The 13101-nt window shown below is 42.8% G+C and overlaps 1 protein-coding gene across 6 annotated transcripts in view; it reads left to right on the top strand.

Annotated features, from left to right (window-relative positions):
• tpk1 (thiamin pyrophosphokinase 1) overlaps window positions 1-13101 on the top strand; it is a 382918-nt gene that overhangs the window by 95077 nt on the left and 274740 nt on the right. For all 6 annotated transcript variants that reach the window (XM_072253602.1, XM_072253601.1, XM_072253605.1 and 3 more), the window contains one exon: window positions 11446-11515. In XM_072253602.1, coding sequence (XP_072109703.1) covers window positions 11446-11515 — 70 coding nt within the window. The remainder of the gene's footprint in view (window positions 1-11445; window positions 11516-13101) is intronic.

Here is a 13101-nt window from a genome sequence, read left to right on the forward strand (position 1 = left end):
CTGCCTCCACCACCTCCCAGGCAGCTTTCTCTAGGCACCCACCACTCTCTGTGTCAAAATAGACATACCCCACACATCTCCTTTGAATTTCCCCCCTCATTTTCAACGCTTTCCCTCTACTGTTATGTTTTGTAACTTCAAAGCAATTAAACTAATTCAAAGGAAGACACGGAAGTGCGAAATGTGAGTCTAATTTCAGGTTTATTTTAGGTGCGCACGTATCACGTGGTAGTGTGATGATGTAAGCTTTTCACATATTTAAACATATAATCCATAATGAATTATTTAAACAAACAAGATATATATACAAGATTACTCAAACGTTACTGAGATATCAAACATACAACATCTACTATTAGATATTTTGATCCTGGGACAAAAGTGCCAACTGTCCACTCTATCTATGCCTTTCATAGTTTTATAAACTTCTCTCAGACCCCCTCTCAGCCTCCACTACTGCAGAGAAAACAATCCCGAGTTTTTCTAGCCATTCCTAATAGCACTTGCCATCTAATGCAGGCAGTATCCTAATAAATCTCTTCTGCACCCTCTCCAAAGATTCCACTACCTTTGTTAATGTAATGACCATAAATGAATCTATTAGGGTTTGAAAAGCTAGGATCTTCACCAGCACTTCTTCTCTTCCCCTCCCTTGACAAGGGTATCCAAGTTGTTAGTGGAAGTTTGTGGCACTCGCTAAGAAGGGAATTATGGGAGCATAATATAGGTCAGTACAATGGGTAGGAGCTTCACTTAGTTACAGCCACTATTGATGCATTTTGCTGAATGTGCAGTTTTCTGCACATTTATTGGATGCAAGAAGTTACCAACACACGTTTCCTAGAAAGTTATGAATATGGCATTGCATTTTCCATCCTGAAGTGAATAATACCGTACATTATTTTTGCACTCTGTGCATTTCAGCTGCGTTTCCTGTTGGAAAGACAGAAGTAGTAGTGCTGCCCGTTGAAAGAGGCTAATTCGTAGGTGGAAGTGTGAGGAGGCAAATCTGAAATACCAGCAAAAAAGAAAAAAGACAAATGCTGGAATCATGAGGCGCAAGATAAAACTGGCTGATTAGATGACATAGTTCATTTAAATATTAAACTCCAGAGGTTGTGTTGTGTCAAGTTAGCTGAAGAGAAAATATTCCTCCAGCTTACGTTGAGCTGCAGAATTCCTCGTGTTTGCGTCCTCCAGCTTACATTGACTTTCATTGGAAGAGAATAGAATGCTGAAGATAGAAATGTTAGAATGAGTGTAAGAATGGGAGAAAAGGTTACAGACAATTGGAGGCTTAGATTCATTCTTGTAAAGTGAACAGAGTTTTTTCAAAGCAGACTCCCAATAAAAAGAGAAATCTGTGTGAGCATTGCTAGTAAGTTTCTGCTTCATTCAGAAAAAAGTTTGGATCCTTGGATGATGCGGAGGGTGAAATATGTGGAGCAGTCCTTCTTTCAGTATTACTTTGGAGGCTATCACCCTTGTGTCTGTTCCAATATGTCAATGACCTTTGTCATGTACTTCCTGCAATCCCCTCACACTCAAATTTCGTTACTTTTACAGGCAATTTCCACACTACACTCACCTTTCATTCGGTCACTCTTTGATTGTTCCTTTCCTTCTTGTGTCCCATCAATGTACGCATCTGAGCTCCTCCAGAATTTTGTGTATTATTATCTGAGTTTCATCATAGTAACTAGTATCCACTACAATCCCTTGAGCTTGAATAGATCCTCCCAGTTTGTTTCCTGTAAGAGCTTCTTCACAGTCCTTACATCTTTGTTGCCTCTGTTCTGATAGTACACTCTGTGGTTCCTGACCTGCTGAGTGTTTCTTGCATATTCTGCTTATCAGATTTTGATTATCAGATCATTGGAATTGCTGGAGGTAAAAAGACTGATCTTTCTGGATCACCCAATATAATCGAAATAATCTCTGGGTGTAATAATAGTGAATTTTTTGACTAAATAAAACATTTTGAGTTGAGGATGCAGAGAGGCTTCATGGAGATATAGAGAGATTATTGCAGATTGAATATAATGTGCAAAAACGTAATGTCATGCATTGCTTGGAAAAAAAGCAAATTAAAGGCTTTGATATGTGCTAATGTTCAGTGGGATTTAAGTGTCCTTGTGCATACATCACTGGAAGTTCACATGCAGATACAGCAAGCCTGCTAGGAGTCAAATGTTACATTGGGGGTTATTGCAAAAGAATTTGAGTGCAAGTGTAAAGCTATTGTACTGCTCTTGTACTGGGCTTTGATAATATCACACATGGAATTTCATGACGGGGCATTTTTATTATGTGGAAAATATTGTAAATGCAATATCTCTGCAAAATTCAAGGTTCAATGTTAAAAAAGTTCAAGGTGAATTTATTGTCAAAGTACGTATATGTCACCATATACAACCCTGAGATTTATTTCCTTGCAGGCATTCACAGTAAATACAACAAACACAATAGAATCAATGAAAGACCGCTCCAAACAGGACAGGCAAACAATCAATATGAAAAAGACAACAAACTGAGCAAATATAAAGAGAAAGAAAAAGATGTAATAATAATAAATACTGTAAATAAGCAATAAATATCGAAAAATGGGATGACGAGTCCTTGAAAGTAAGTTCAGTTCATTGGAAACAGTTCAGTGATGGGGTGAGTGAAGTTGAGTAAAGTTATCCCTTCTGGTTCAGAAGCCTGATGGTTCAGGGGTAATAACTGTTCCTGAACTTGGTGGCTTGGGTCTTCTGTACTTTCTTCTTGATGGCAGCAGCAAGAAGGGAGCATGTCCTGGGTGGAGGGGTCCTTGATGGTAGATGCTGCTTTCCTGCAACAGTGCACCATGTAAATGTGCTCTATGGTGGGGAGTGCTTTACATGTGATGGACTTGGCCACATCCAACACTTTTTGTAGGATTTTCCATTCCAGAATGTTAGTGTTTCCATGCCATACCAGGCTGTGATGCAGCCAGTCATTATACTCTCCACCACACATCTATGTCAAAGTTTTAGATGCCATGCTGAATTTTTGAAAACATTTAAGAAAGTAGAGGTGCTACCGTACGTTCTGCGTAATGGATTTTACGTGCTGTACCCAGAACAGACCCTCTGAAATGAAAACACTGTGTCATTTAAAGTTACTGACCCGTCTTCACCTCTGATCCCCCAATAAGAACTGTCTAATAGACTAATGGTTTCCTTCTCCTAAAGTCAATAATCAGCTCCTTGGTCTCAGTCAGATATTTGTTTTTGTAATGTGCATGTGCTTGCAACTCTAATCATCACTAATGACATATATACAACCTCCTGTTCTCTCTGTTATCACATTATCTAAAGTAGTGACATCAGCATATATAAATTTGCTTTGGTCATTTGTAATCATTGAAATGCTGTGACCCCCAGCAGACATCCTCTCAGCTTGGCTATGCAAACACAAGATTCTGCAGATGCTGTAAACCTAGAGCAAAACACACAAAATACGAGTGAAACTCAGTAAGTCCGGCAGCATCGATGGAGGTGAACAAACTGCCAACGTTTCAGGCCATGACCCTTCATCAGAATTGGAAAAGGAAGGGGACAGAAGCCAGAATAAGAAGGTGGAGGGAGGCGGAATAGTACCAGCTGATAGAGATAGTTAAGACCAGGTGAGGGGGAGGGGTGGAGGATGAAGTAAGAAGCTGGAACTGAAAGAATCTCTTGTTCCTGCTCCTAACTCTCATAGTTGGCCCATTGCTTCTGCCTGCTTCTGCCCCACTGAACTCATGTTTGCATGCCTGGACTCCATTTTGTCTCCCTTGGTTGAATTCTTTCCTACCTACATCTGCAACACTTCAGATGCTCTCTATCACTTCAGTTACTATCATTTCCCTGCTCCTGATCACCTTAAATTCACTATGGACTTCCTGTCCCTGTACACTTCCATAAATATTAGGAAGGCCTCAAAACTCTTCTTTTTGGACAAAAGACCTAACCACCCCATCCATCTGGTGGAAAGGATAGAGTTCCCATTGTCTTATCTACTATTCCACATTAGCACGCCATTCTCTGTAATTTCCACTATCTCTAATGGTATCCTACCACTAAGCACATTTATTCCCCCCACCCCCACCCTCTGCTTCTGATAGGAATCACTCTCTATGGGATTCCCTTATCCACTCATCCTTCCCCACTGATATCCCTCCTGGCACTTTTGCCAGCAAACAGGACAAGTGCTACACCTGCTCCTTATCCTCCTCCCTCACCAGTATTCAACGCCTCAAGCAGTCCTTCCAGGTGAGGCAACACTTCACCTGTCAGTCTGTCCTGATCATCTATTATGTGTGATGCTCCAGGTGTGGCCTCCCCTACACTGATGAGACCTGATGCAAACTGGGGGTCCGCTTCGGCAAGCACCTTCACTCTGACCAGCACAAAAGGCAGGATTTCATGGCAGCTATCCATTTCAATTCAACTTCCCAAACCTATTCTGACATGTCTGTCCAGGACCTCCTCTACAGCCACGATGAGACAAGCTCAAGTTGGAGGAGCTGCCCCTCATATTCCGTCTGGGTAACCTCCAACCTGATGGCATGAACACTGATTTCTCCAACTTATGGTAAATACTCTCCCACCCCAACTTCTCTTGTTTTCCTTTCCCCATTCCGGTCACTCTCTCACCCTTAAATTCCCCTGACCTGCCTTTACTTCCCTTTGGTTCCTCTTCTTCCCATGGTCCACTGTCCTCTCCTACTAGATTCTTTCTTCAGTCCTTTACCTCCTCCACCTCTCACCTTCCAAGCTTCTCACTCGTATTCTCTTCCCCCACCCACCCATCTTCCCCCTCACTTGGTCTCTCCTATCACCTGCCGACTTGTCCTCCTCTTCACTGGTAGGTGAGTCTAGAACTAGGGGTCATAGCCTCAGGGTTTGGGGAGGTAGATTTAGGATGGAGGTGAGGAGAAACTGCTTTTCGCAGAGAGTGGTGAATTTGTGGAATTCTCTGCCCAATGAAGCAGAGGAGGCGACCTCAGTAAATATATTTCAGACAATTTGGATAGATTTTTGCATTGTAGGAGAATTAAGGGTTATGGGGAAAAGCCAGGTAGGTGGAGATGAGTCCATGGCCAGATCAGCCATGATCTTTTTGAATGGTGGAGCAGGCTCGACAGGGCAGTAGGCCTACTCCTGCTCCTATTGCTTATGTGCTTATGTTCCCTCCCCCACCTTCCCATTCTAGCTTTTTCCCCCTTCCTTTCCAGTTCTCATGAAGGCTCTTAGCCTGAAATGTCAACTGTTTCTTTCCCTCCACGGATGTTGCCTGAATTACTTGAGCATTTTGTGTGTGTAGCTCGAGTACATAACCACCAATTTTCATTTTGTTTATTATCACTGAGCCAATTCCTTGCACAGACTACAGTTTCAGCCATCCTAATTTTTGTTCAGATGCTTTTGGGTAAAATGTTGTCAAATCCTTTCTCGAATGCTATATAAACACCTCTTGGATACCAAAGCAGCTCACAAGTAATCAAACAACAGGAATTCTGCAGATGCTGGAAATCCAAGCAACACACATCAAAGTTGCTGGTGAACGCAGCAGGCCAAGCAGCATCTGTAGGAAGAGGTGCAGTCGACGTTTCAGGCCAAGACCCTTCATCAGGACTAACTGAAGGAAGAGTGAGTAAGGGATTTGAAAGTTGGAGGGGGAGGGGGAGATCCAAAATGATAGGAGAAGACAGGAGGGGGAGGGATAGAGCCAAGAGCTGGACAGGTGATAGGCAAAAGGGGATACGAGAGGATCATGGGACAGGAGGTCCGGGAAGAAAGACAAGGGGGGGGACCCAGAGGATGGGCAAGAGGTATATTCAGAGGGACAGAGGGAGAAAAAAGAGAGTGAGAGAAAGAATGTGTGCATAAAAATGAGTAACAGATGGGGTACGAGGGGGAGGTGGGGCCTTAGCGGAAGTTAGAGAAGTCGATGTTCATGCCATCAGGTTGGAGGCTACCCAGAGGGAATATAAGGTGTTGTTCCTCCAACCTGAGTGTGGCTTCATCTTTACAGTAGAGGAGGCCGTGGATAGACATGTCAGAATGGGAATGGGATGTGGAATTAAAATGTGTGGCCACTGGGAGATCCTGCTTTCTCTGGCGGACAGAGCGTAGATGTTCAGCAAAGCGGTCTCCCAGTCTGCGTTGGGTCTCGCCAATATATAAAAGGCCACATCGGGAGCACCGGACGCAGTATATCACCCCAGTCGACTCACAGGTGAAGTGTTGCCTCACCTGGAAGGACTGTTTGGGGCCCTGAGTGGTGGTAAGGGAGGAAGTGTAAGGGCATGTGTAGCACTTGTTCCGCTTACACGGATAAGTGCCAGGAGGGAGATCAGTGGGGAGGGATGGGGGGTACGAATGGACAAGGGAGTTGTGTAGGGAGCAATCCCTGCAGAATGCAGAGGGGGGGGGAGGGAAAGATGTGCTTAGTGGTGGGATCCCGTTGGAGGTGGCGGAAGTTACGGAGAATAATATGTTGGACCTGGAGGCTGGTGGGGTGGTAGGTGAGGACCAGGGGAACCCTATTCCTAGTGGGGTGGCGGGAGGATGGAGTGAGAGCAGATGTACGTGAAATGGGGGAGATGCGTTTAAGAGCAGAGTTGATAGTGGAGGAAGGGAAGCCCCTTTCTTTAAAAAAGGAAGACATCTCCCTCGTCCTAACTCACTTACTCACTCTTCCTTCAGTTAGTCCTGACGAAGGGTCTCAGCCTGAAACGTCGACTGCATCTCTTCCTACAGATGCTGCTTGGCCTGCTGCGTTCACCAGCAACTTTGATGTGTGTCACAAGTAATCAACACCAAGTTTGTTGGACCACATGTGTCCCTTTAGAAATCCAATTATCATTTTATACTTTCATATTTATCTAAGTGCTTAACCATTAGCCGTTGGTACAGTGAGTTGTGTACAATTGTAGTTGACACAACTGGGATATCCTTAACAATTTTACTCACATAGTATCCTTGAAGCCTAGGATATTTTTCCATTTTAATCATATAATTTTACCATTATCTTTTTAAAGTTAAGGCTTGTAAGTTTCATTCCATGATTTATTGAACCATAGATTAATAGCACATGGAAAATGCACTATCGCCCATTTATGTCTTTGCTGACCACAATGTATACTGAAGCTAATCCCAGATCCCATACTTGGCCCCTATCCCACCAAGCACTTGTCAGCTATATATTTGTCGACATACTTCTTTAATGTATCTAATATGCTTGCCTCAACCACTTCCTCCATCTGCTGGTTTTATATAAATAACACCTGCTGTATAAAAGGTTTGTCCCACTGATTTTTATTAAACTTTAAACCTATAACCTTAAAACTATGCCCTCTAGATTCCCCAATCTATGCCCATCATGATTTCATAAACCTATATGAGATATCCCTCAGTTCCTTGCATCCTAAGAATAAAGACCCAGCCTGTCTAACCTCTCCCTATAACCCAGGCCCTCAAGCCCTGGCAGCACCCTTGTGAATCCTTTTGCACTATTTCCAGTTTAATCACATCCTTTCTATAAGACGGTGACTAAAACTGAAAACAATACTCCAAGTGCGGCCTCACTGATGTCTTGTACGATTGCAATATAACCCGCCCAACTTCTTTATTCAATATCTTGTCCGATGAAGTCCAGCAGACTAAAGACCATCTTCACTGCCTTGTCTACCTATGACTCTACTTTAAGAGAACAAAGTGCCTGTACTCGAAGAACCATCTTTTCTGCAACACTGTCCAGGGGCTTTCTGTTCACTGGAAAATCCTAACTTTCTTTGTCCTTCCAAAATGTAATACGTTGCACTTATATGAATTAAATTCAATTTCTTATTGCTCAGACCACCTACCCAGCTGATCAAGATAGTGCTGCAATTTTTGTTATATTCCTTCACTATCTGTGACATCACATATTTTAGTATCATCTGCAAATTTGTTAAAACTGTACCTCATATTGCCCCATCCAAATCACTTGTATAGATGACAAATCAACATGATCCCAGTATTGATCCCTGTGCCATACAAGTAGTCTCAAACCTCCAGTCTGAGAAACATCCTCCCTCCACCACCCTCTCTTTCTACCATTCAGCCAATTTTTCTCCCTTTTGCTAAGGGCTAACTAAGGGATTGTTAAGGGTACATCCTCAGATGTATGGTGTATTGGCCTTCATCAATCATGGAATTGGATTTAGGAGCCGAGAGGTAATGTTGCAGCTATACAGGACCCTGGTCAGACCACACTTGGAGTACTGTGCTCAGGTCTGGTCGCCTCACTACAGGAAGGATGTGGAAGCCATAGAAAGGGTGCAGAGGAAATTTACAAGGATGTTGTCTGGATTGGGGAGCATGCCTTATGAGAATAGGTTGAGTGAACTTGGCCTTTTCTCCTTGGAGCGACGGAGGATGAGAGGTGACCTGATAGAGGTGTATAAGATGATGAGAGGCATTGATCGTGTGGGTAGTCAGAGGCTTTTTCCCAGGGCTGAAATGATTGCCACAAGAGGACACAGGTTTAAGGTACTGGGGAGTAGATACAGAGGAGATGTCAGGGGTAAGTTTTTTACTCAGAGAGTGGTGAGTGCGTGGAATGGGCTGCCGGCAACAGCGGTGGAGGCGGATATGACAGGGTCTTTTAAGAGACTTTTGGATATAGGTACATGAAGCTTAGAAAAATAGAGGGCTATAGGTAAGCCTAGTAATTTCTAAGGTAGGGACATGTTCAGCACAACCTTGTGGGCCGAAGGGCCTGTATTCTGCTGTAGGTTTTCTATATTTCTATGTTTCTAACTCAGTTTATGTGCCATGCGGTCGACCATTCCAGAGCAGTCTACCGCGCAAATGCTAATCAAAAGCCTTACTGAAATTCATATATACTATTTCTATTACCCTCCCCTAATCGACCTTCCTCATGACTTCTTCAGAAAACTCAATCAAATTTGTAAAGCAAAATCTCCCACGCACAAAGCCCTGCTGGCTACCTCTACTCAACCACTGGCTTTGCTCAGAGTGCTTTCCAGCAACTTCCCTTCCAGAGGTGTTCAGCTCACAGCCCTCCTGACATGAAGCCACAACATTTGCTGTCCTCCAGTCTTCTGCCATCATGTTAGAGGTTAGCAATGTTTCAAGCATATCAGTGAGGGCTCCCGCAATTTTTTTGTCCAGCTTCCAGTACTGTTAATGGATATGCTTCATGAATACAGGACTGAAATTTGAATGCACATAGAGATTGGCAGGTATGAAGTTGTGGCCATCACTGAGATATGGCTGAAAGAAGGTCATAGTTTGGAGTTTAATAACCAACGATACATGTTGTTTCAAAAGGACAGGCAGGTAGGCAGAGGGCGTGAGGAGTGCCTGCCTTCAGTAAGAGGTGACATAAGATCGGAAGATGTAGAATCCTTGTGGGTAGAGATAAGAGACTGCAAGGGTAAAAAGTCCCTGATGGGAGTAAAACACAGGCCTCCAAGTAGCAGCCATGAAGTTGGATACAAATTGCAGTGAGAGATTGAAAAAGCATGTAAAAAGGGCAATGTTACGATAGTGATGGGGGATTTTAATATGCAGGTATATTGGGAAAATATGGTTGGTACTGAATCCAAAGAGAGGGAATTGTAAAATGCCTATGAGATAGCTTTTCAGGGCAACTTTTGCATGATCCCCTTTAGGGGAATGGCAATTCTGGATTGGGTGTTGAGTAATGAACCTGATTTGATTCGGGAGCATAAGGTAAAGGAAGCGTTCGGAGGCTTTGATCATAGTATGGTAGAATTCACCCTGCAGTATGAGGAGGAGAAGATAAAGTCAGGTGTATCAGTATTACAGTGGAGTAAAGGGAATTACAGAGGCATGAGAGAGGAGCTGGCTAGAGTCGATTATATAGGGACACTAGTAGGGATGATGGCAAAAGAGTAATGGCTAGAATTTCTGAGGGCAGTTTTGAAGGCGCAGGATAGATATATCCCAATGATGAAAAAGTATTCCAAAGGGAGGATCAGTCAACTATGGCTGATAAGTAAAGTTAAAGACAGCATGAAATGAAAAGGCAGCATTGGCCTAATGGCCTAATTCTGCTCTTGTGTCTTATAGAAACATAGAAAACTCACAGCACAATACAGGCCCTTCAGCCAACAAAGCTGTGCCAAACATGTCCTTACCTTAGAAATTACCCAGGGTTACCCATAGCCCTCTATTTTTCTAAGATCCATGTACCTATCCAGAAATCTCTTAAAAGACCCTATCGTATCCGCCTCCACCACCGTCGCCGGCAGCCCATTCCACGCACTCACCACTCTCTGCGTAAAAAAACTCATCACTGACATCTCCTCTGTACCTACTTCCAAGCACCTTAAAACTGTGCCCTCTCATGCTAGCCATCTCAACCCTGGGAGAAAGCCTCTGACTATCCACACAATCAATGTCTCTCATCATCTTGTATACCTCAATCAGGTTACCTCTCATCATCCATCGTTCCAAGGAGAAAAGGCCAAGTTCACTCAACCTATTCTCATAAGGCATACTCCCCAATCCAGGTAACATCCTTGTAAATCTCCTCTGCACCCTCTCTATAGTTTCCACATCCTTCCTGTAGTGAGGTGACCAGAACTGAGCATATTATTCCAAGTGGAGTCTGACCAGGATCCTGTATAGCTGCAACATTACCTCTTGGCTCCTAAACTCAATCCCACGATTGATGAAGACCAATGCACCGTATGCCTTCTTAACCACAGAGTCAACCTGAGCAGCAATGTTATGATGGTGATAGGGACTTGGACCACAAGATCCCTCTGATCCTCCACACAGCCAAGAGTCTTACCATTAATACTATATTCTGCCATCATATTTGACCTAGCAAAGTGAACCACCTCACACTTATCTGGGTTGAACTCCAACTGCCACTTCTCAGCCCATTTTTGCATGCTATCAATATCCCGTTGTAACCTCAGACAACCCTGCACATTATCCACAACACCCCCAACCTTTGTCATGAGCAAATTTACTAACCCATCCCTTCACTTCCTCATCCAGGTCATTTATAAAAATCACGAAGAGTAGGGGTCCCAGAACAAATCCCTGAGATCCCTTATGGATTCTATTTATTTTTTGTCAACCAATCTCATAGCGCTTCTTTGTCCTCATAATTTTCCCATTAAGTATACTCTGACATCATCTATATAGTAGGTGTTAATTGTCTGATTTTTATTGCAGTTATAAAGCGTACTCTTTAGTGTTATCCTCATCACCAAGATAAGGGATGAACCATGATTGTTGAAGCTTGTTTTTGAATGAAGCCTTTGATATACTGTGTCTGAATATACCTAACCTTGCTTTCTGCTATAAATTTATTATAATCCCATAGAAATATTTCTTGGGAAGTATAATTGTCCATGTATATTTTTTTTCATTTCATCTGTTTTTGAAGCGGTTTTTCGAGCATGTGCTGATGGTGGAGCGAATCAACTCTATGAACACACAAAAGGAATACAAGAAAGGTAAGGCTGTTGTTCTTGTCTTTTTCTATTATTGTTCCAATCTTGTGTTTAACTGCTTACTGAGTGGCATTCTGTCTGATAATTGAGGTAACAATGGATTCCTTTGTTAGAAAGAAAATAGTTCTGCTTTGATCAATATGTCTAAAAATGACAGTCAGAAAATTAAAGAATAGGCAAGGTAATCATATTTAATAATGTTTTTCATTTATTTGTCAAATAGGCTTTACTGACATTCACTGTTTTTATGGATAAAGACAACAGTCTGATGTATATGTGGATAGATGACAGCCAGTCTGATAAACGTTTGTTTCCACAGCTTCAAATAATATTTGAGCACTTAAACTTGTATCTGCAATTTTGTTTCTAAATTATGAATTCATTTTTTCCTATTACTGTGAAATAAATTTTCCTTCAGATGGGAAAATGTACAATAAATGTGTGAAAGCTGATGGATTATGGCATGATATGTGTCAGAGAAGGCTGAAAGTTTGGGAAGATGTCCACTGTATGTCCAACTTTTTAATATATTTTATGGATATATTAAAATGGATTTGTTGAGTTGGATTTGATTCAGTTTGTAACCCATAGTCTCTGTAAATCAGGGCTGTCAAACTACCGGCCCACAGGCCGGAAGGGGTCCAAACCAGCCTGCAGGATGATTTGGGGGAAAAAAAAGGTATATTCACGACCATTTATTATGTATCTGTACGGCAGCCGCTCTCTCTCCCACCATTGTCTGTGCTGCCTGCTGTGCTGGCAGCTTGTTGTGTGTACTTAGAAAACAATAGGTGGCAGTTAACTACCCACTGTGCATAAGCACCTACCACCCTGCACTGAAGACCACTAGGGCCCCACTTACCTCGTCAGACACAGTATAAACACACAGAGTACTCAGGTAAGTAACACCTGTAGCAAGGCTGAGACTGTTTGCTGCTGTGGTTCAAAATGCTCTCCAAGAAAAGAAAAGTTGAAATGTTTGCCCGACAAACACCACAACGGCGAATGACATTTTCTCCAGCCTCGTCGAGGCCTTGGACAGACTGGGGGTTGACTGGAGTCACGCTGTCGGTGTGGCAACAGATGGCGCACCGTCCATGGTCGGGGAAAAGGCAGGTGTTGTTGTGAAGCTCAGAGAGAAAGTTCAGACAGAGACTCCAGAGCAGGAATTCTGGAATTTTCATTGTATTATACACCAAGAGGCGTTATGTGGCAGGAGCCTGAAAATGGACAATGTCATGGATGTGGTAATCAAAACAGTTAATTTTATTAGAGCCAAGGGACTCAACCATCGGCAATTTGACACTCTTTTGTCCGAAAGTAATATTGGACACGGCCTACCCTACCACACTGAAGTCCGCTGGTTGAGCAGAGGGGTTGTGCTGAAATGTGTTTTTCAATTACGTGCTGAAATTGGACTATTCATAAACGAGAAAGGGAAGCCAGTGGCAGAGTTGGATGACCCAGTCTGGCTTCATGATCTTGCATTTTTGGTGGATATAACAGAGCACTTAAATGTGCTGAATGTTAACATGCAAGGCTGCAACAAACTTGTTACAAAATACTACGACAGCACTCGTGCCTTTCAA

Source organism: Mobula birostris, chromosome 3, assembly GCF_030028105.1.
Source record: "Mobula birostris isolate sMobBir1 chromosome 3, sMobBir1.hap1, whole genome shotgun sequence".
Lineage (NCBI taxonomy): Eukaryota > Metazoa > Chordata > Chondrichthyes > Myliobatiformes > Myliobatidae > Mobula > Mobula birostris.